The 23,444-nt window shown below is 44.0% G+C and overlaps 2 protein-coding genes across 6 annotated transcripts in view; both read left to right on the top strand.

Annotated features, from left to right (window-relative positions):
* The window catches only part of NRK (Nik related kinase), a 126,928-nt gene extending 116,211 nt beyond the window's left edge, over window positions 1–10,717 (top strand). Inside the window, exons 30-31 of the mRNA XM_054039718.1 lie at window positions 6,620–6,759; window positions 7,607–10,717. Coding sequence (XP_053895693.1) covers window positions 6,620–6,759; window positions 7,607–7,690 — 224 coding nt within the window. The 3' untranslated portion in view covers window positions 7,691–10,717. The remainder of the gene's footprint in view (window positions 1–6,619; window positions 6,760–7,606) is intronic.
* A 10,794-nt stretch (window positions 10,718–21,511) lies between these two features.
* The window catches only part of RADX (RPA1 related single stranded DNA binding protein, X-linked), a 32,441-nt gene continuing 30,508 nt past the window's right edge, over window positions 21,512–23,444 (top strand). For 4 of the 5 annotated variants that reach the window (XM_054039973.1, XM_054039974.1, XM_054039975.1 and 1 more), the window contains exon 1: window positions 21,512–22,198. In XM_054039973.1, coding sequence (XP_053895948.1) covers window positions 21,616–22,198 — 583 coding nt within the window. In that variant the 5' untranslated portion in view covers window positions 21,512–21,615. The remainder of the gene's footprint in view (window positions 22,199–23,444) is intronic. The other variant, XM_054039972.1, reaches the window with a different exon arrangement.

Genomic DNA, 23,444 nt, shown 5'->3' with positions numbered 1-23,444 from the left:
AGATGGGTTATCAGGCTATCCATGTTTTCATCCAGCCTCACAAATGCTAAAAAGGAGGGTCTGATTATTTTTCATCGGGACTGTTTATTTTGTTTAGGTTTCCAGTTGTTAATGCTGTAATTAAGAACAAAGAAAACCCACCTCTGGCAGGTTTTTGCATTTGTAAATTTCACCTGATTGGCTTTCTATTTCTGTGAATTCTTATTTTTCTTCATTTATTTTTTTTTAAGTCACAAGCAAATCATAGCAAAACTGATCTAATTCATTTCTCATACTGGTGTAAATCTGGAGTTACTCCGTTAAATTGGTAGAATTACATCAGAGGCCCATCTTTTCTAGAGGGCTTCCAGCCACCCTTGAGAGCGTGAGACCCACCTCTGTTTTGAACTCAGATGCCTGCATGGTACCATATTCACTGTGCTACCACCATAGCTCTGAGCAGCAAAACCACTTTAAGAATCATTTTAAGAATAGGTTCACTTTTGTATATATTAAAGCCAGGTCTACACTAAAAAGTTAGGTCAACCCAGCTACATTGCTCCAGGGGTGTGAAAAATCCACCTAGTTAAGCCAACCTGACCCCTGGTGTAGACAGTGCTAGGTGGATGGAAGAATTCTTCTATCAACCTAGCTACCACCTCTCGGCAAGAAGGATTAACTACAGTGACCGGAGAATCCCTTGCTTCACTGTAGTAAGTGTCTACACTGCAGCTGCAGCATTTCTAGTGAAGGCATAGCTTCAGGCTTGGTCTACATTTATACGTGCGTAGCCATGTCGATCAGGGGTATGAAAAAACCACATGCCTGACCAACATAGCTAGGCCAACAACCCCCATGCTCACACACACACACAGCGTAGACACAGCTATACCAACAGACTAGATACTGTACATTCCTTCTCCTCTGACAAATAGTATCCTCTTCATTTTCCAACCCAAATATTAAGCTGCAGGGTAAAATTAAAACACATCAAGTACATCCGCCTCTATGCTGTATTAATGTTTAATGCCGTAGGATACACTGAGCTTCTACATCCCACATGCTAACGTTAGTATGAAACAATCACTGATAAAAGAACCATTACCCAGTATGGTTAGGAAAAGAAAAGTTCTATCTGTGAGTAGTGAATCTAATTGGAAGCTGGATTGCAAAATGGAGACAGCAGCCTGCAGGAGATGTGATGCCATGGAAAGTGCATTCCTTTAGCCTGAATTGGAGCTGCACGCTCTTAAGAAGGGCATAACATTACAGTTTAAAAAGCAATCTTAATGTTTCCTCCAAAGTAACATTGGTGCATATATGATCAGCTTAAATATTTAAGCTCTCTTTTCTTCTTCCTATAAATGCGCTCCATTGATTTGCACTCATTTTTCCCCCTTGGGGAAGCAACAAAATTGTAAAGCTGGCTTCATTTATCATCCTGTGGTGTCAAACATTTTCCTGGATCTTGTCTCTAACGATTTTTAAAGCATGGATGAACTTGTAGCTATTACGAGATTGTCTGATTGTATTATTTGAATGTATGGTAAGTGCCAGCAGTGTTTGGCTCTGTACAAGACATAGTCCTTGTCCCAAGGTGTTTCCTTTTAGAAGATGAACAAAGATCAGACAAAATTACAGAGGGAGCCCCAGAGGCAGAAATACAAGGTGATATATAAGGAACTAAGTGTTTTATTACCTTTAGCTTCAGAAAAGCAGTTGCAGTAAGGTTTGCATGTATGCCAACTCTTACGGCATGCTCTGAAAAGTGGAGTTCGTGATTTTGGGCATCAGTAGCTGTCTACAAGAATATTCCCATTGAATCCAGGGTTAGCTGGAGATTTTCAAAGGCACAAAGAACAGTCAAGGGCAGTTGTGTGCCTAAATACCCGTTGTGCCTTTGCAAATCCCCCTCCCTCATTGCTTAAAGCGGTGAGACAGCAAACCCACAGAAACATTTAGGTGGCTTGTAAAGATCTACTGTGTACTGGGCATACATGGGGACTACGCTGCTTCGTCACAGGTCGGGATTTCGAGGCAGATCCCCCAAGGGTGTAAACTGAAGTCAGCAGAGTTAAATAGATTTACAGCCGCTTTGTGCTAATGAAATGGCAGCTGACATTTCTTCAGGATGCTCTGCTGTGCACTAGAGCAGGGGCGCTCCAACTTTTTCTTCAGGTGGATAGCATCGTAAGAGAAAGATGGTCCGGTGGCTATTCCCCTTCCCATTCAGGATCGCACAACCACTTCCCCGCCCCTTCACAATCACACAGCATTCTTTGGGTGTCTACAGGAACGGCTTACATGCACAAAGTGACAGCAGGAAAATATCTGAATGGATTTTTAACTTCTTTTAATGGAGTTTAACAGCTAGGTCAGCAAGGAGAAGACAGCTCTGAGGGACTAATCAGCTCTTCACAGACCACCACCAAGAGCTGTGCAGACAAACAGGGCAGTTTATCCTTGGAAGGAGGGCACTCTTTCTCTCTTCCTCTCCTGCTGGCCAGGACTCAGCCACTGGCCTCCAAACCATCCTTCCAGTCAACCTTAGGCCACCACACTTCCAATATTACTACACCGCTGTCTGCAGTGGTCTTGACTATCCCAGCCTAGGGCTTCTTGGAGTAGAAATTGTCAATCATAATGAGTTTGACAGGGGTCTTGTCCTGTGGCACCGGATGTTCCACTTGTGATTGGAGTCAGAGTTCATCTGGAGGCAAACTGACCCAAGCCTTGACGTCCAGCTCAAGCCAAATCCTAAACTTTGGGGGCTTCAAAGAGCCCCATTTAGTATTTTCTTTTAAGCGTGCATTTCCCACCAATGCTCCCTCATACTCTTGCTCCTCTGAAATTCTTGGCTCAGGCCAAAAGCATTGAAATATTACGAAACTCAGGTCACCACATTTCTTGCATGGCCAAACCTAAGAAGAACTTGCAAGTTTCTCGAGAGATCCTGTTCCCTTGAAACTTCCACACTTAACCAGGTTCTGACAACAATTGTTGTGAACTGTGCTGAAGATTTTCCTATTATGAATTTCGACCTCGTTTTTCCAGAGGTGAAAGGCTTGTGTGTTAACTCAGGGTTCTAGCTAGCTGCCACTTGCTTGATTCTAAATATATGGTCTCATTCTTTAACAAAATTATTTTGGATAGTAAACTTCCCTGGTCTATTAGAATATCTTAAGTGATTGAGAAAGGTGGCAAATACTTGCAAGATAATTGACAGATCTAGGGCAGGAAAACTAAAAATAGCAGCCTCTTGTAGTCTTTAAGGTGGGACCGGTGTGGCCAATCCATTAATCAGAAATTGGAATGAGGAAACTCAAATCCAGTGGGAAATTAAAATTGTAGAGCTACTCTATCTGTATTTAATTGGTGAGATATTTCAGATATGTGGGGCTACACACAAATAGAGAGAGCGTGTTTTCTTCATATAACGCAAGTATAGGGGTACTTTTGTCCTTTCACATTCGTCAAAATTATTAAAAGCATGATTTTGTGGAGTGGTTTGGATGTCCTTTACTAGGAAGCAGAAAGGATGTTGATGCAAAGAAATGGAGCACTCTAGCCAAAGCATCTCATAATGACATTGCTATATCAACACACTTTATTGGTTCATTAAATAATTGCAGCCCAGTTCATGCAAAGAAGTAGTCTGCTCCTATCAGAATGATTCTTATTGTCCTTATGAAAACTACTGCTTGGACCTCATTTATAGCTGTTCCTGGACCCTTAGTGCAACCACAAAATTCCCTGGGTTTTATTTATATACACTCAAGTATAGATTGAGGAATGAGGAGCTAGTATAAGCCTAGAAGCTTGGGACATAGCTACATAGATATTTACATATTTTTAAAAGTCTGATTTAAAACACACTAAGTTGTGTGTAACTTTGTTTTGTAGGGACATGCAGCATGTCAGAGCATGCGCACCTTAATCCGTCCATGCAGCCTAACCAGAACAAGAGCATGCTCACATGAACAATGTGGGACAGAGGAGAGTTTCTGGTGAAGCTACAAAAGCTTTTTCTCTAGATAATTTCACAGCACCAGCGTTCTTAGTCTAATGAAAGAACGTTTCATAGTTAGGAAGAAGAGCCTGTTCTGCATGTTGGATATCTAGAGCATAAATAATGTGTTTTCACCTTGGAAATGCCTACAGACGCTAACTTCAGGGCTTTCCTTGAAACGGCCTAATTTGAACTCCCATTGGAGTGAACTCCTTGAGCACTGTGCTATTTGCCAGGAGTGAAGGGAATATTATGGCAGGCTTCCACGGTGCTGTACAAATGACCCTTCCTTGAGTATATGCTGCATTTCCAAAATGAAATAATGGGTTCACAGGGAAACAGGCAGCAATCAGAAAACTGCTCAGCTGTGATTTAGTGACAGTATTATACTGCCTTTCCTCTGGCACCAGAGGCAGAACTTGTCACCCTGGTTTGCAAGGGGTTTAGCTTTTTAATTTATGTATTTCTAAATTCCGTCCTCAGATACATGCATGCCATTATCCTTGTATCTGAAGACAGAATTTGGGACACAGTAGTAAATTGGTGGCTGATAAATGGATGACACGTGACTTTGAAACATATCCAACGGTATCATTTGTAGTCTTTTAACTGTAAAAGGCAGTGTCCTACGCCCCAGTAGGGCAAATTATGTCCCATCCGAAATGCAGAGTCCTTGAAATATCTCTGCTTAAGGAAACCTTGGAGGTCCAGCGATTAACTTAGAAGACACAATCAAAATGTAAACTCGGTTCTCTTCAGGGTTAACTCCGTTTATGCATGTTTGTATGTTTGTAAATAGGCTTGGAAGAATTAGATTTTTATCTGTAAATGTCTGTAAACATCGATTTCACCATCACAAACTGACCAAAAAAAATTCCCATTGATGATCATTGAAATTTCCAGATATGCAAAGTAAGAAAAATGCTGCTGGAGAATTTAGTAGAGTTTGGTTTAAGGATATTTACTTTGTATACTTTGACACGTGATGGTGACAATTTATGTTTTAACTATGGTAAAGCTTTAACGTTTGAATCTCAATGTCTACTGTCATTAAATAATTCTTGTCTAACCCTCCCATAATTTCCCACAGCTGTGAAAATTTAAATCCACAAAAACTGAAAAAAATTGCTTAAAATAAGCATCAATATTACCCGTCATTTTTTTTTAAGAAAAATTAAATTCTACCAAGCTTCTATATAAAGAACACCAGATCCAGTAGCCCCAGTGGATCTGCTTTTGCAGGATCAAGTCATGAGGCAACATATTTAGTTAGTGTTTTTCTTAAGCAATGTGAGCAAGCCCTGAGGAAAGGATTGGACGTGTCACCAAAATCCCGAGAGAAAAACACAGCCATTCTTGAAGGGGTTAGATATATTTGTGCACAGTCTTTTGTATGTTGGTGTGCTGAGTATGATAAATTAGGCCAGTAGAACACAAACTAGACACCTTTCTAAAGTGTGATTGTGTCTCTAGTCTTTAAACAATGAAGTACAGTAGCAAACTAGGGTACTCTGTTATAGCTGTAGTTTTAAAGAAATTCCTTTAAAAATGTAACATTTATGTTGTGACTATGCTATAAGCACGTACAGTAACACCACACGATAGCATCTCACACAGTGAGAGAGGACCATGTGAGATACCTCCATATTTTAAATTCATTTAGAAAGACTTTCTGGGTAACTAAAACCACAGATCCGGATTGTCCTCCCAGCAAGATGTGTGTGTGGAGGGAACCCTTGGTGAGTTGAGCACCCCACTTCCACATGGAATGAGGATGCCCCTTCCATTCCGCTCCCCGACCGGGCAACGTCCCCATCCACGTAGCCCAGAAATCACAGAGAGAGGGACTGTGTTAGGAGTAACAAAGCCACGGGCATGCAAATCATCCCCTGCTGGCACCAAGGAAATTAATCTTGGAAGGTAATACATGCTGAGGCTATCTTATGTTTCCACAAACTCCAGCTAGGGTCTTGCGGGTAGCCATTGTCAGAAGTTGGCACTGTTACTGGGGAGGTGGGGACCAGAGCCTATGCAGAGGCACTGGTGCCCTATGAAGCGCTTGGAATTTGGGGTGAAACCTGTGGCATTTTCCATGGGAGCAAACCTCACGCCCTTGACAGGTGATGAGATCTGGCAAGGGGTTCCTTGTAGAGATTTCCTCCTAGCCTGCTCCCTTGGCTTCCCAAGGGAGGGGTTGAGCTGAGCCAATATACTTTTATCCCCAATGTCAATAGATACAACAAAAGATTTAGGGTGAAATCCAGGTCATATTGAACTCAGTAGGGGTTAGATTCTCAAATGGAAATTAGGTGCCTACGTGTCTTTCAGGATCTGGGCCTAGAAGGTTTGCCATTGACTTGAGTGGGGCCAAACTCAACAAAGTCCTCTGTAGCAACACTTACTTATTTTACATATATTGCCTAATTATCATGGCACACGTGATTATAGTAATCTAAGTGCCATGTAACATGGGTATATAACAGTATATTTAAAATCATGCAGTACAAGTATTACATACAATCTTTATGTTATTGGAGTGGGAACATGGAGCTGCCAACTTACTACTAGCAGATGAACATTTCAGACTCCCTTGTGTTTTTCTAATTATCAAATCTGATTTTTTTTGTTTAGCTTATCTTCAGTCTAACCAGGTCATGGGGTGGGGAGAGAAGGCTATCGAACTGCGTTCCGTGGAAACAGGAAATTTGGAAGGTGTATTTATGCACAAGAAAGCACAGAAGCTAAAATTTCTATGTGAAAGAAATGACAAGGTACACACACGACTCAACTAGAGTGATTTAACAAATATGGTTTAACAGTTGAATAAGAAAAAAGTCGAGGCCATTAAATTTTTATTTAGCATTTTATTATAGTGCATAGTACTTACTTCGGCATAACCGCTCAATTAAAAGCAGACTTTGGCACTGAGCCCACAAACTACCCTTTGTGGGAGGAATCCTGCACCTTCCCAGAGCCCTACTGAAGACAGCCAGATCCTAGCCACCTCTTCCACCTGCTTTGTGCTGCAGATGGAAAATCAGTTTAACCACCTGTTGGCGAATCCCCAAGCGGTCTGGCTTCAGCATAGAGAATATGTTGGGGGTGTGGCTAGCGTGCCGCTGCACTCCAATAATCCCTGGCTACAAAAGTCTCTTAAGAATTGTTGCAACCAGGTCTGATTTAAAGCAGCCTTGAGCGAAGCATCACACACCAGTATTTGAGATACCACCGGTATCTCCTCAGTTAGATGTGGTTCAATGAGTGCATTTTGTCACATATGTATGGTCATGATTGGTAAATGTTCACTGTAGCTTGTTCTATTTCATTGGTGTATTTAGAATACTGTAACCAGAAACTGTTTAGTTTACCTAATTGTTTGAAAATATGCTGATTTCTTTTCTGGTAGAAAATATATACACTATAACTTATTGCCAGAATGTATACTTGCAAGCATTAACACTTCATTTTTCTAAAAAACATGTCACCAATGGGATTAAAATTGAATTGTGATTTATATGTCATAGCGTTCTGGACTGTGTTTCTCTCAGCTTTCAAATATGTTTAAAATATTCTCATACATGTAAACTGACAGCGGTCTATTCTTTTTTCCTTTTCAAGGTTTTCTTTGCATCTGTACAATCTGGAGGCAGCAGTCAAATTTACTTTATGACACTTGGACAAAACGTCCTATTCAACTGGTAAATCACATCAGAATGAAGGATGCTTTGATGGTTCCCAGTAGATACAAGCAATGTGAAATGCTGGAAGGTTATACACTTAAATTTGCACTTTTTACCAACAAGAATCTGGTCATTATTAACTTATCAAAATTCATATTCCTAGAGTTGTGGAAGAATGCCATTTTCTTGTCAAACTATTGCAAATATGTTTAGTTCTATCTTTTAAAAATATGGTGCAAACCAAGACTGAATTCACAATGTAGCAAAGAGCAACTGTCATGGAAAATGTAGCCAATATAACAGGTTGCTTGTACTCTGAAAAGCGTACAATTTCTTTTGCACAAATATTGTAATTTTATTATTTTGAACTTGAGTCTTTCTCTATGGACAGCAATATCTATATGTAGATTTATAGTATAAAGTACACAAATATGTTATGAGCTGGAATTCCTCTGATTTTGAATTATTTTTGCTTGTTTCACTTTTTTCTTTTAACAGTTTCACCCAGAGGCAATTGTCCAAGTCTGAGAACCAGTGGAACAGCAACTGTTCACAAAGGGGTTGAATGCAGACTTGGACAGTTAGGGATTGATCTGCCCTGAGAGGCATGGGTGTGCATCACTGTGGAGCTTGTAGTCAGCTATTGTATACGTAGGCACCAGTACAGTACAAAACGCATACAGCTGACTCCTTGTAGGCCTCTGGACAAGATTGAGCCCTTAGACACAGTTACTGTAGAATGTATTTGTAAAAATATTTTCAATAGCAATTTGTCCAAACATATATACACATGACGTTTTATGGGCCTGGTCACGTAGGTTTTACTCCTACAAGTAGCCCTGACTCATGTAAATTGATTTCAATGAGACTATCCGTGTATATAAGGGTGTAGGATCAGGGACTCTATCTTTGCATGATTCCCCATTCCTGCTGATTCCACATCAGGCTTACATTTGTTGGCTTGTAAATATGCTTTTTCCAAAATGGATGTCATGGTTAACAAAAATATTCTTAATACAGCTATAAAAATACCCAGAGAACCAATTCATTATAAATAGAAAAATAGACTTAATTTCAGGCACTCTTCCTATTCTAGTTACTTCAGAATAAAACTGCACCTACTAGTGGCATTCGTTTCTATCATAAAACGCAGTTCTCAGGGGTTTAATATCAGAGACGTGCTAGGGTTAAACTTTTAAGGTTTAAATGTACAATGATTACCTAGCTAATGTTTGTGCGGTGCTTTGAAAATATAAAGTGCTAAGTATGACTATATATAATAATACACTCACTACACAAGATCTAAGTCCAGCAGTGAGATACAGTATTGACCAAACTGTATGTAAAAAGAAAAATAAAACAATTAGCTACAGTATTTAAAAACTATTACCATTTTTAACTTGAAATGTGTGGGACTGGAAGGGGAAGTGGCATTGCAATATCTAGTCTTTTACCTCTACGATGATGATTGAAAATTGACCATGGTAGAGAGCAAATTAAAGTTTGTTACCAACCCATGGCTCTTCCGGTTAGTGGTCTCAGTGACAGGTATTCACGTAGCAAACCCACCACCATGATCTGCACCTTGTTATGTACTCTCAGCAGAGAGGCCTAGAACTACATGGCCTGGAGGCTGATCAGAACTCTCACCCCCTGCTGGTGATCCCTCGAGGCCAGAGGCATGTAGGCAGGGTAGTGCTAGCGGTGTGTGCACTGCTGCTGTCCATGTTCTTTGGCTAAGTGGAGGACTGTAGTCTCCATGGCTCTCAATCCAGCACATTTCGTAAGGCTTAGTTCTTCTCAGACTGTATAGTGGAGTTTTAAACCTTAAATATTCACATCTCAAATAGGTAGGTATTGATTTACAAGAGTTCAAAGCCAAGGCCATGACAAAGATGGGTGGGCATTTGCACACCCAAATGGCCAATTGTGTGCCCAAATTTAGGCTGTGCTCCACAGTGGGTGGGGATTGCTGTCCCCAGGCACAGCTGCATTTAAATCAATGGGTCTCTGTGTGGGCCCAGCACTCCACCCGTCTGCTATCAGTTGCAGGACTGAGGCCCTAATAATTGCATGAGCAAAATAGCGACAACGTCATGTGGTCCTGGGCTTCTATGCTACTGAACATTGGGCTCTTTTTGCTCAGCTTTCAACAAAAAAGAAAAAAGAAACAAAAAAAGAAAAAGCTGCAAATTTAAAATAAATATATACACCTCTACCCCGATATAACAGGAATTCGGATACAACGCGGTAAAGCAGTGCTCCGGGGGGGCGGGGCTGCGCACTCCAGCGGATCAAAGCAAGTTCGATATGACGCGGTTTCACCTATAACCCGGTAAGATTTTTTGGCTCCCGAGGATGGCGTTATATCGGGGTAGAGGTGTATATACACATGCTAACAGACCAGCAATAAGTCAAAAATGTCATTTACTTTTCATTTCTTTTAAAAAGCTGAAATACTGTGAAGAGAGGACATCTTTCATTATGTATCCCCTGGGTGTGCAAAGCCTGTTATCAAAATGTTCTTGCTGTAGCACAAATCAGTGATCTCGGCTGCCCTGCATACTTCAAAATGTGTGTTTATCATAGCTTCTGCATGACATGAGGCATGTGATTTCTGACCATCTTAGTGCCAAGAGTTAGGAGGAAGGTTTTCCTGACACCAGGCACGAACAGTGGGAGCTTGGAACAGCCCGTACTATGAGATTAAAGAAGCAAATGTGATTACTTTTTTCATGTGTATTGTAACAGAAAAATGTGATAGTGAGTTGACATCCTGTAAAGCTGTTTAGAGCCGTACAACAACAAAAAAAAGCTGAGCTTTTGAGAGAGAGAGAGCCCATAGCTGCATTAAGTGTTTAATCTCACATTTTGTCTCCACTCCATTAGTTCAAATTCTTCTACATGTGGTGGAAGACAGTAACAGCCAGGTCCTCCTCTCTGAGTTGCACCCATGTCAATAAGGAGAAAATCTGGCCCTAAGAGATAAACATTTTTAAGGGATTTAGAAGTGGAATTCCAATTAATAATGAGAGCTGGGCGCAGCATGGAGAAAATGTAGGTGTAAGAGGTCAGTCAAGACCAAAGGAAAGATTAGAGTGGCTGAAGACAGAGTGTGAAGAGGTCCAGAGCCTTAATTGAAGAATGAAGAAGGGAAAGTAGCTGAAGAAAGTGAATAGAAGTAGCTGAAGAGAGGAAATAGAAGATGTCCAGAAAAGTGGCTAAAATATGAGGGTTTGGAGAGGTTTGATTTAGTTAAGGATGGGAGACGAGAGTGTCTAATGAGCAAGAGATAGCCACAGTGGTTGGAAGGGTTTATTTGGAGGGAGATACTGAAAAACTGCTGAAGCTCAAAGTAAATAAGATTTAGGAGATTGGAGAGAAAAGTTTGAGACCCAAAGTAATTTTTAATGCCATGAATTTAACTATGCAGAATAAATCTAATTGTCAGACTCACTTTGTTGGGAGTTGTGTTTTTCCTCCAACTTCATAGAGTCATTTGCTTTATTTTATTATATTCTTATAAGCAAGGAAGTGAGCTGTTACATTGTTTCTTTTGTGTAATCATTTTGTTATGAATAAATACTGTAGAGGGAGATAGCCAACACATTAAGCTATGCAATCTAGTTGTGCAGTTTTCTTATGACACATAGGGTTGCCAATATTCATATTTGCATACAGAAGTCTGAGCAAATATGCCACCAAGGCACTATTTTATGTGGCTATAGTGTATACATTTTAGAAATTTTAAACCATATTCTTCAATTTACGCCCTGTCTCATGACTTTAAAAACTGGGAACAACCAAGCTGACTATGTACTGTACATTGTGTATGTGGGTTTTTTCTTTTCATTGTTAGCTGATGTTCAGATTGTACATTTGAAAAAGCAATAATAAAACAGTACCCTGAAAAACAAAACAAATGTGACTGTGAAGTTGTTATATTGGCGTAACCAATATTAAAACATACCGAAGTATTTCTTTCATATATATATATACACACACACACACACACCTCTAGAAAGGTCTAGATCTATGTGTCTATATCTGCTTACAGAGATAAAATGTAAAATACTGATTTCACTTTGCCTACAATGGAAAAAGGTGTTTGGGCAATAAACTCCGAGCCTAGACTACCCAGAACTTTGGTAACAGTGACACTTTGCACATTGCTGCTATGTGACACTAATCAGCTATACAAACTCGCTCTCAAACCTCAGAAAAGATGGAACTAGTTTGCCTCCAGAGGGTGGTACAGCATGGAAACATTAATACTGTACAAAAATTGGTTTCTGCTTTTATCGGTGGCTAGAATTATTAATGCCAATGTATCCTTTTTCACATTTCTTTGAGATACAGAGTACTGTCTTCTTTGTTACATCCTGTAAAATTCATTGTCACGCATTACAGTACAGTTCATGATAACCTGCTGTGACAATACCACTTAAATGCTGAAGGGCATTAAGGTGAACTCCTGATTGCCCTCCCCCTTGAAGTCAATGGAGTCATGATGTTACATTAAGTGTAAAAACAAAGGCAAATGGCCTTTCATTGAGCTTTGTCCTCCTATTTTGACTATGCTTCTCAGACTAGCACAGCACATGCCTTCTTGTTGTTGAGCAGGGACCGCACCATAAACATCTGTCAGCCCATCTGTTTGCAGATTGCCATAAGAAATCGAAAACTACCGTTGCCACTCCCCCTCTATTTACTGCCCAGAACGCTGTTTCCAGGCAGTGTCTCATGCAGCTTATAAACACAGTGGGGCTGAATCTCCAACCCAATTGATTTAAATGGAGTTACACCTGAATTACTGCAGCATAAGTGAAAACAGAATCAGGCTGTGTGTCAATACAATTCGACCTGTGGGCTGACTGCATTCAGAGACAATAATTTATTCTCTGTGCTTTTTGTTTGTTTGCTCCACAAAATTAGAAATGGTTTTAGTATGTACTGGGAGGGAAGAATTCTGTGTTCTAGTCCTAGCTTTGCCACAAGGTGGTCACCTTGGTCAACTCACTTCACCCAACTATAAAATGGGTGCAGGGATATGCACCTACCTCACTGATGGGTTCTGAGATGTAATTAGCATTGGGAAAGTACTCTGAAGGCTTGTGTACATGGTAGGATAATAAGGGGGATGATTTCTAAACCACACTAAGTGCACATTCATTGGTCTATGTAGCCCCTGCTGGTGTGCTCTAACCTAGTGCTGTTTGAAACAGTACTATGTAAAATGCACTTGGGAACCTTTAGTGTGTACCAGTAGGTCTACATGGTCAAATTAACAGGCAACATGCTAGTGCACTTTAGAAATCACACTCCTATAGAAAGAAGTGGAAAGAGATAGGAGTGGGGGAGGGATAGGTTAAAGGAGATGGGATGGAAAGGGTCATGCTTGAAAGGATATGAGCAGAAGATTCTATGCCCACTACAGCACCATCCCTCCAAAGCCTAGTATGGAACCCAACATTCCCAAGTCTCACAATTCCTTTACTGTCAGCAAATATCTGTGAAACCCACACTAATGCTGGTACAAGTAGAGGATGACAACCTGCTAATGCTATCAGCTACTTCATTAATTCAAGTCAAGTGGCAGAAGCCTATGCGGTAGATCTAATGGTTCCAATCCTGCTGGCAACCTATGTGGATGTAAATATGATGCCATATGAAAGAATTTGTTTTTTTCAGTTTGTGTTTTAAAAAAAACTAGGAATTTACACATACAAAATCTATGTTACAAAAACTTTATTAGGGTTGAAAAATCAAGCACTCAGGTTAGGAAATTTAACCAAGGTTTAAGGGTAACTGTACCTGAATTGCCCCCCATGGTCCACTCCAGGAGTGCCCAACAGGGCTCAGGTCTCCAGCCATCACCCTTGTCCCGTTCCTTTCTGAGTGGGTTTTTTCAAAGCTGAACAGGTCCCTGCAGGACCTGTACTAAACATGCCAGGAGTCAGCCATCAATCTTATGGGCGCCTAGTAGGCCAAAGTTCTTCAGCAGGATTGGGGCCCCCTTGGATGAAGTTCGTGTCCATTTGATTGATCAGTATGATCCTGTGTCAGTTTAAAATCAGCCTCTTTATACCAAAAGCCCTTTCTTTGTTTGACACTGTAAAACTCAGTTTGAACTAGTCAGTGCAACTCTCTCCAGGATGTTGTACCTGTCTAGAGCTGTTTAGTCTCACTGACTCGCCTTACTCATCCCCGCTGTTTTTAGGAGCTGTGCTAACCCTCCCACATGGAATAGAATATATAAATCAGTCAAATTTAATACAGTGGGCCCCAAAGATATTGCACAGGGTTGTAATATATCTGCCCTAGCCAGAATTAATGTGGTCTGTGCACCAATCTCTACAGCAGCCACTAAGCCAGAAGACACAACTGTTGGCGTACGGGCATCTCCCCCTTCTCCTGCTGCCATCCCCTTCCAGGGATGTGCCTTCTGTGCTGTGCCTCTTGAATCTGGCCCTCAATCTCTAACAGCAGCAGCAAACTAGAATCGTATCACTCCCAATCTCCTTTAACATGGGAAAATATATGATGTCTGCAGCACTCCATTAGTAACTTCTGCCAGCTGCTCAGCCAACCCTGCTAGCTTTATCCATTAACCTGCTTCCATTGTGCAACACCTTCATCTATGATGCCTACTTTAGAGAAGCTAGGTCTCTTGGACCAGCTCTTCCCTCTCATGTAGAGAAACCCTTGGAAAGAAGTGAAGAAGGGGAAGGAAAAACATCATGACATTTTCTCTTGCAGTGTTTTCCACAGATCATTCTGCTGAAAGTGAAAGGGATGATGCTCACCTCCAGACCAAATGGGGGATTCTGCCCCCAGAACCTGCAAATCCCCTCCCACACACAGAGCGTCCTCTGTGCCTTCACTAATTTCAAAGCCCTCCAATCCCCCGTCCCTCCATTTTCAATGGAATTTCCCTGCTAGGCTTTTTGTCCACATGCCACTGCCCTGGGAAGTTCCCCAGGGCATGGACTAAATGATTTATATATATCATGGTCTACAAAAAATATACCTTTGAAAACCAAACAGTGCAAGCTCAAAGTGAAAACATTTGTTTTTCATCTCAAAACTGGAGCATGCAAAGTACAAAAACCACAGGGAATGATTTATCATTCCTCTTTAATGCATAACGATTTGCTAAACAACATAGATACACATAAATACATATATTTTGTAAATTGCACAGTATATAGAACACACTGAGTATAGCTTTCATCTAGTTGTACTACCTATCTTCAGTGGAACCTAAATGAAACTTGGCATTTTAATTTTAATCTGTTTTATAATGGAGGGGGAAGTAGTTCTGTGGTGCTAAATTGTTCTGCAATGAGATTGTTTCTATAAGAAACATCATACAATCCAGTTTACAACTTCAGGTTCTGTGCTTTGACAACTGTATTTAAGTTAAATGAAACAAGAGCAAACCTGCAATCTATATAAAAAGACTGTTCTATGGATTCTAAACGCTGAGCAATAAATCAAACTTTCACATAACAAAAGTACAAGAGACCTTCCTGTTTATAGCCTGCCACTTTCTTAAAATGCTCTTCACAGTGCATAGTGCTGATTAAAGGGCAAGAGGGTGTCTGCTGGGTAATCATCGCAGATGATATTTTAGCATTATTTATGGTTTCCTGTTATTTTCGAGGTAGGGTCAACAAAAGCACCTACGAGATAATGGTGAAACAAATATTGGGAAGGCTATTTTTTGTCCTCAAAATAATTTGCAACAAACAGTTGTATTTTACAGTAGGCTTTATCATCCTATACAATAATAAGATGCTTTAGCTGCAACATGAAATTTGATCTTGTGCCTTTCATTGGTCTAACGCTACTTGTGTTAAAAGTGATTTTTTTTTTCCAAAACAGGTTTTTTTTTTTCAGTGCAGTTTGGGCCGCACAGATTCTTACGCATTTTCAAATGGCAATGAAAAAGGGACTCTCTGCAATTGATCTTAAAAAGTGACATTTGCCGTAGATGGTAACTAAGGGCTCAATCCTGCAAAGAGCCGAACACTCTGGCCCAATCCAGAAAAGTACTTAAGTATGAGTAGTGATATTGACTTCAGTGGATTACTCTCATGCTCAAAGTTAACACATGGTTAAATGCTTTTCTGGATCAGAGTCAGCACATTGCAGTTAGCCACAAGTTTCCATGGTCCAGGAAGTTGTTACTGAGGGTATACTTCTCCCTCCATACTGACTGGGAAGGTGTTTCTGCAGCTTTCAAAGACTGTCCATTTCCCATTATGATCACAGACTCTGCCTAACCCACTTGTCACATATTGTATGGAAATCAGTCCCATGGGAATGCTCTTAGAGAAACTCAGATATGATCAGCAACAGTAACACGTTGTCCTAACATGTGGGGATGGGCAGATTCTTCCACTGCTGACAATTTCAGTCAGCCAGGGGAGAGATTTAAAGGGTGCAATGGAATGCTAAACTGTATTATACTGTTCAGCCACTAGGTGGCACAGTGTAAAATACCTTATTTAAATTAACCTCAGCCATACCTACCACAGCATTAAAGGATCTTATTATGATGAACACAACAGGTGTGTATGAGGAAGCTCTGTAGCCAGTCCATATCTGGCAGCGAAGTACATGACATGGCGTCAAAATAACAACAAAGGTTGCAAACAGAAGGAGTAAAACAACAAAGTTTGCAGGATCTCATCAACATAACCCCTCTGATACAGCTTTGACAAACATTCATAATGGAGAGACTGGGAGCCATATTGTGCAAGATTTCAAACTGCAAACAAAGAAACTGGAGATATACAGGTATCTTCTTTAATTTATGCTATGGGGAAGCAGGAATAACATATCTTTAAGTCCTTAGATCTTACTGAAGACAGTCACCAAAATGACTCTGAAAGGGTTCTGGCTGTCTGATGCATACTTTATACCTCAGAGAGGTGTGATTTATGAAAGAGCATGTTTTCACCAGAAAATTCAAGAATCAGGGGGAAACGTTGAATGTTTTCTAAAAGCTCAGCATTCATTAGCTGAAAACTGTGGTTTTGGGAATGCAAAATACTGGTGGCAGATGACAGAACAAGGAGCAATGGTCTCAAGTTGCAGTGGGGGAGGTCCAGGTTGGATATTAGGAAAAACTATTTCACTAGGAGGGTGGTGAAACACTGGAATGTTACTTAGGGAGGTGGTGGAGTCTCCTTCCTTGGAGGTTTTTAAGGCCCGGCTTGACAAAGCCCTGGCTGGGATGATTTAGTTGGGAATTGGTCCTGCTTTGAGCAGGGGGTTGGACTAGATGACCTCTTGAGGTCCCTTCCAACCCTGATATTCTATGATTCTATGAATATCAGACACTCATTATTGGGTTAACAGAGAAAAACCTTTCACAGCATCTGCAACTGAAGAGAGATTTAACTCTATAGCCACGGCAGCAAAACAGCCTGAACTGGTGAAACAGCAAACTTGACAAACCTGAAACTAGGTTAGAAACTGTAATGACTATAATGTTAAGTCATTATGATAAAATCACTGAGGCAAGGAGAGAGAACTCCCGGGCTAAGAGGGATAAATTCCAGCCTACATGCACAAGGTGTGGAAAAAGTCATAGCCCAAGAGATGATACATGTCTAGCCAAAGGTTCACAATGTTATACATGCATGAAATATGGGCATTTTGCAGCTGTTTGCTGCACTAAAGTAGTCAGGGAATTGACTCATAGTAGTATAGGCAATCAAGAGCCATTGTTTCTGGGATCTATTGCTTGTGATGACACGGAATCTGCCTGGAGAATAAAACTGAACATTCCTAGAAAGACTATACACTTTAAAATGGACTCAGACACTGATATCACAGACATCTCAGAAGCGACTTACAATCACCTCCAATTCCTCCCAGAACTGAAGTCAACTGACACAGCTCTGACTATCCCGAGAGATATTCTGAACTGCATAGGCCAGTTCACCACAGAAACAACTTACAAGGACAAAAGCTATGCATTCAGAGTTATGTGATCAAAGATTCAAAGACCAACAAACAAAAATAGTGTAAATTTTGTAAATGGTAACGATGGATAACTTAAAGGGGCAGATGCAATGGAATGCTAAACTGTATTATATTATTCAGCCACTAGGTGGCACTGTGCGCAAAATACAGTAGAACCTCAGAGTTCATAACTCTGAAATGTTTGTAACTCTAAAACAAAACGTTATGGTGGCTCTTTCAAAAGTTTACAGATGAACATTGACTTAATACAGCTTTGAAACTTTGCTATGCAAAAGAAAAATGCTGCTTTCCCTTTATTTTTTAGTAGTTTACATTTAACACAGTACTGTAGTGTATTTGCTCCCCCCGCCCAGTCTCTGCTGCTGCCTGATTGTGTATTTCCGGTTCAAAATAAGGTGTGTGGTTGACTGATCAGTTCATAACTCTGGTGTTTGTAACTCTGAGATTCTATGGTACCTTATGTTGTAGGAGCAGCAGTGATCTGTATGTTGTGTATAACCTGTAGGTTCAAAAGGTCTGCAAAAAGAACAGGAGTACTTGTGGCACCTTACAGACTAACAAATTTATTTGAGCATAAGCTTTCGTGGGATACAGCCCACTTCATCGGATGCATAGAATGGAACATATAGTAAGAAATAGATATACATACAGAGAACATGAAAAGGTGGAAGTAGCCATACCAACTGTAAGAGGGTAATTAATTAAGATGAGGTATTATCAGCAAGAGAAAAAAAACTTTTGTAATGATAATCAAGATGGCCCATTTTAGACAGTTGATAAGAAGATGTAAGGATACTTAACATGGGGAAATCAGTATCCTCGCCGCATTGCATTCCATCGTGCCTCGGGAAGACTTACCTTCATCGCACTGTCCATCGCTGTGCTGTGGGACACTTACCTTGAAGGATCCTGACATCTCCAGTGCCATGCCTGTCCTGGGAGCTTGAGTATGCGAGTGTAAGTGTGACCCCTCCCCTTCTTTTGAGCTTAGCTATCAGTATAATAAATGTGCTGCTTTCTGCCAAACTCTGGTGGGTCATTAGTCCTCCCTAAGCTTATTAGCTGGCCCAATTTTGGGTAACACCTTATTTGAACTAACCTCAACTGTACCTGATGTATGTGAGCAAGCTCTGTGAGCAGTCCATATCTGTTACAGAATTACGTGACAAAGGGGACCATGTGAGATTAGAACAGTAAGGGTTGCAAGCAATATGGGGAAATTTTATACTAACAATGTACAACCAATAACGTCCTTTGCCGCAGGAGAGGAAATAAACAGCACAGATACAAAATAGGGAGACCTAATGAAGCTGTTGTAAGTGCAAGTTTGAGACGCATGTTTTCCCCAGTTATTGAATCATGCTGATTAGTATTGTCTATGTTCTCTATTTGTCATATCCACCTCTTGTCTTATACTTTGATAGTTCCTTTCCCAAGGACCATACAATCTTTCTGCTGTCATTTGTACAGTATCTAGTAAAGCGAACCATGATTGGGCCACCCAGGTGCAACCACAATATAAATCAAAAGTAATAATAGAAGTTCTATACTACATAGGTTCCTATACTTCTCTCATCTCTGTAGTATCTGAGCACCTTCCATTAAGTGGTGCGACTAAAAATTGTCATATGTGGTTCATTCACTCATCCTCAACAGGAGAACCATGTGTGCAATGGAATATACTGTTCGTTTTTGTTGGTGGTGTGTGTTGGTGTGTGTTTTTTTAAACGTACACACTGCTGTGTGGTTATGACCTGGCAGGCAAGATCAAAGAAATGCACCTTGCACTTTGGGACAGAAGATGATGAGGTTTGTGATGCTCCTGATTTCCCGGGGAAATTCATTCCAGTCTCAGACAGCTCGGACCCTCCAGAAAGATCTGTCTCTCATAGATGAGTGTTATCCTTATTGTAGAGAGTCCTAATGTCCCAGAGGAGCAGAGTTGTCAATCGCGGTCTTCATCCCTGAGTTTTAGCCTCTTTTACATATCCTGGGCTCACACCAGGGAGTGCCTGGAAAATAAGGACTGAGCCCTTGAACGTGACGTAATACTCTATGGAAAGCCAGGTTTCATGTACCCCAGTAGCCCATGTCACAAAGGAGACATGCTCAATGACTTCTCTTTGCCATATCCATTCATGCCCCAAATTTCTCCTACTTGTCCCCACTGCCCCTTCCAACCCTACCAGATCCTCAGCCTCTTCCCCAGTACCAAGAGCCTCTCTCCACCTCTTCTCCCACCCCAGATCCCCCCCATCCTCCACTTCCCAGAACCTCCCCTTGCCCCCCATTCTTCCTTTCCCTGCGACATCCTCCCTCTACCCCTATCAGAACCTCCCCTTGCCCCCCATCCTTCCCTCCCCTGCAAGATCCTCCCCCTCCCCTACCAGAACCTCCCCTGCCCCCCTCCTTCCTTCCCCTGCAAGATCCCAACCCTACCAGAACCTCCCCCTGCCCCCATCCTTCCCTCCCCTGCAAGATCCTCCCCCTCCCAGAACCTCCCTCTGCCCCCCATCCTTCCCTCCCCTGCAAGATCCACCCCTCCCCCTACCAGAACCTCCCCCTTCCCCCATCCTTCCTTCCCCTGCAAGATCCTCCCCCTCCCCGAATCTCCCCCTGCCCCCCATCCTTCCCTCCCCTGCAAGATCCTCCCCCTCCCTTACCAGAACCTCTCCCTGCCCCCCATCCTTCCTTCCCCTGCAAGATCCTCCCCCTCCCCCTCCCAGAACCTCCCCCTGCCCCCCATTCTTCCTTCCCCTGCAAGATCCTCCCCCTCCCCCTCCCAGAACCTCCCCCTGCCCCCCATCCTTCCCTCCCATGCAAGATCCTCCCCTCCCCCTACCAGAACCTCCCCCTCCCCCAGCCCCCCATCCTTCCCTCCCCTGCAAGATCCACCCCTCCCCCTACCAGAACCTCCCCTGCCCCCCATCCTTACCTCCCCTGCAAGATCCTCCCCCTCCCCCTACCAGAACCTCCCCCTGCCCCCCATTCTTCCTTCCCCTGCAAGATCCTCCCCCTCCCCCTCCCAGAACCTCCCCCTGCCCCCCATCCTTCCCTCCCATGCAAGATCCTCCCCTCCCCCTACCAGAACCTCCCCCTCCCCCAGACCCCCATCCTTCCCTCCCCTGCAAGATCCACCCCTCCCCCTACCAGAACCTCCCCTGCCCCCCATCCTTACCTCCCCTGCAAGATCCTCCCCCTCCCCCTACCAGAACCTCCCCCTGCCCCCCATTCTTCCTTCCCCTGCAAGATCCTCCCCCTCCCCCTCCCAGAACCTCCCCCTGCCCCCCATCCTTCCCTCCCATGCAAGATCCTCCCCTCCCCCTACCAGAACCTCCCCCTCCCCCAGACCCCCATCCTTCCCTCCCCTGCAAGATCCACCCCTCCCCCTACCAGAACCTCCCCTGCCCCCCATCCTTACCTCCCCTGCAAGATCCTCCCCCTCCCCCTACCAGAACCTCCCCTGCCCCCCATCCTTCCTTCCCCTACCAGAACCCTCCCCCGCCCCCCATCCTTCCTTCCCCCTGCAAGATCCTCCCCCTCCCCTACCAGAACTTCCCCCTGCCCCCCATCCTTCCTTCCCCTGCAAAAACCTCCCCGCCCCCATCCTTCCTTCCCCTGCAAGATCCACCCCTCCCCCTGCCCCCCCATTCTTCCTTCCCCTCCCAGAACCTCCCCCTGCCCCCCATCCTTCCTTCCCCTGCAAGATCCTCCCCCTCCTCTTCTTGCTCTCTGCCCCGCCCCTTTCCGGGCCCGCTGCGCTCCCCCCTCCCGCGTGTATCTCCCAGCGCAGCCGTTGGGCTCTTCGAATGGAGCGCGCGGGCCCAGCGGCCGCCTCCGGGAACCGCCCCCTCGCGCCTGCAACATGGCGGCCCCCGGGCCCGCCCAGTGACAGGCGGAGGGAGCCCAAGCGGGCCGCTGCCCGGGGGCTCCGAGGGGCCCAGCGCCATGGAGGACGCGGCCGTGGGGCCCAGCGGCCCCCGCGCTGAGGAGGGGGCTGGCCCAGGCCCGGCCTCCTGGCTCCAGAGGCTCCGCCACGAGGTGCTCCGCTCCTCCCAGCTGAGCGTGTCCCTGGCGGAGGCCCCGCCGGTGGCCGTGGTGGCGGTGGAGCGCTACATGGCGGAGAGCCCGCCGCCGCCCAGCAGCGCCTTGCCCAAGCCGCCCGCCCCGGCCTATTGCTACGACGTGACCCTGGCGGACGGCAGCCGGCGGGAGAAGTGCTGCCTGGCGCCGCCGCTCAACGCCCTGGTGCAGCGCAACGCGCTGCGCGCCGGCTGCCGGCTGCGCCTCACCCGCTGCTCCTACCTGTACGACGAGAAGAAGCTGAGCTCGGGCTTCCTGTGCCTCGAGCGGCTGGACGTGCTGCGGGACCCGCCGGCGGCCCTGCCCCCCGGGGGCCGCGAGCCCGACGAGCAACGGCGCCTGCCCCTCAGGGGCGGGCGGAGCCATTACCTGCCCCTGTGGAACAACGAAGATCCCTACGGGGACATCTGGCTGGCGAGCCGGCCGCCGGAGCGCGTCCAGATCGAGGGTAAGCGGGGGGCTGCTTGGCCGTGTCAGGCCTGGAAACGGACCTGGCCCCTTGGCCTAAGCCCTGGGGTTGTTTTTACTTGGCGAGGGAGTTGTACCTGTCGCACTTTCAGCGAGACTTATCCTAGTAGCCGAGGGGTAGCCGTGCTAGCCTGGATCTGTAAAAAGCAACAGTCTCCTGTAGCCCCTTAAAGACTAACAGATGTATTGGAGCATAAGCTTGCATGCACCCGACGAAGTGGGCATTCACCCACGAAAGCTCATGCTCCAATACATCTGTTAGTCTTTAAGGGGCCACAGGACTCTTTGATGCTTATTAGAGTTATCCTAGTTCCGGTTCCCAAAAAGAGGACACTGGGGGCAGGGGAGGAGCTAGAGGGAGGGTAAAATTGGGTCCCTGCAGCAGGGACACTTACTGGAAGTGGAGAGTGGCCTCGCTCCCTGGCAAGGTGGCTGGCACAACGCAGCAACAGCTGTGGTCTCCCATCCCCAGGGCCTGAGTGGGTGGGATCCGCAGCTGGGGCTTGCAGGAGGGTGGACCAATCAGCTGCAGATTGGGGACCGCAGATTCAGGAGCAGGACCAATCAGGGCTCCTTCTGACCTACAACTTGTCTGCTCTGTAAAAACCTAGGACATTTCCTGTTATTTTTTAAATCCCCCTATCTCTTTAGTGAGAAAGGGGGCTCCAAAAAGAGGCTTTGTTCCAGAAAACCCAGACATGTGGTAATCCTAAGTGTGGCCATGCTGAGCCAGACCAATGATCCACCTAGCCCAGTAACTTATCTCTGACAGTGGGCAATCCCAGCTTCTGTCAGTGTGTGGGGTTGCATCCCTGACCATCTTGGCTAATAGCCACTGATGGAGCTATTCTCTCTGAACTTATTCTTTTTGGAATCCAGTTATACTTTGGCCCTCACAACATCCCCTGGCAATGATTCCATGTCTTGTGAAGAAGTACCTTTTAGTTTATTTTAAACATTTTGATCTGGTCAAAGCCCTTCATTTCACAGTTATTATTTGGATTTTATTGTAAGTGGTAAGTTGTGTTATCTTTCATGGTAACTAAGGCCAGGTCTGTGCTACAGAATTTTGCTGGCTGTGTCTACTGTGTGTAAAGGGATGTGATCGCTGACCAAGGTAGCTGTACCACCAGAAGTCCCCAGCGTAGATGCAGTTCTACTGTCAAAGCCGTGCTTTTACCACTATAGTTTATTTTGCCTCTGGGCTGGTTACTATACTGGATCAA

Source organism: Malaclemys terrapin, chromosome 9, assembly GCF_027887155.1.
Source record: "Malaclemys terrapin pileata isolate rMalTer1 chromosome 9, rMalTer1.hap1, whole genome shotgun sequence".
NCBI classification, from domain to species: domain Eukaryota; kingdom Metazoa; phylum Chordata; order Testudines; family Emydidae; genus Malaclemys; species Malaclemys terrapin.
This window is presented reverse-complemented; position numbering and strand designations above follow the sequence as displayed.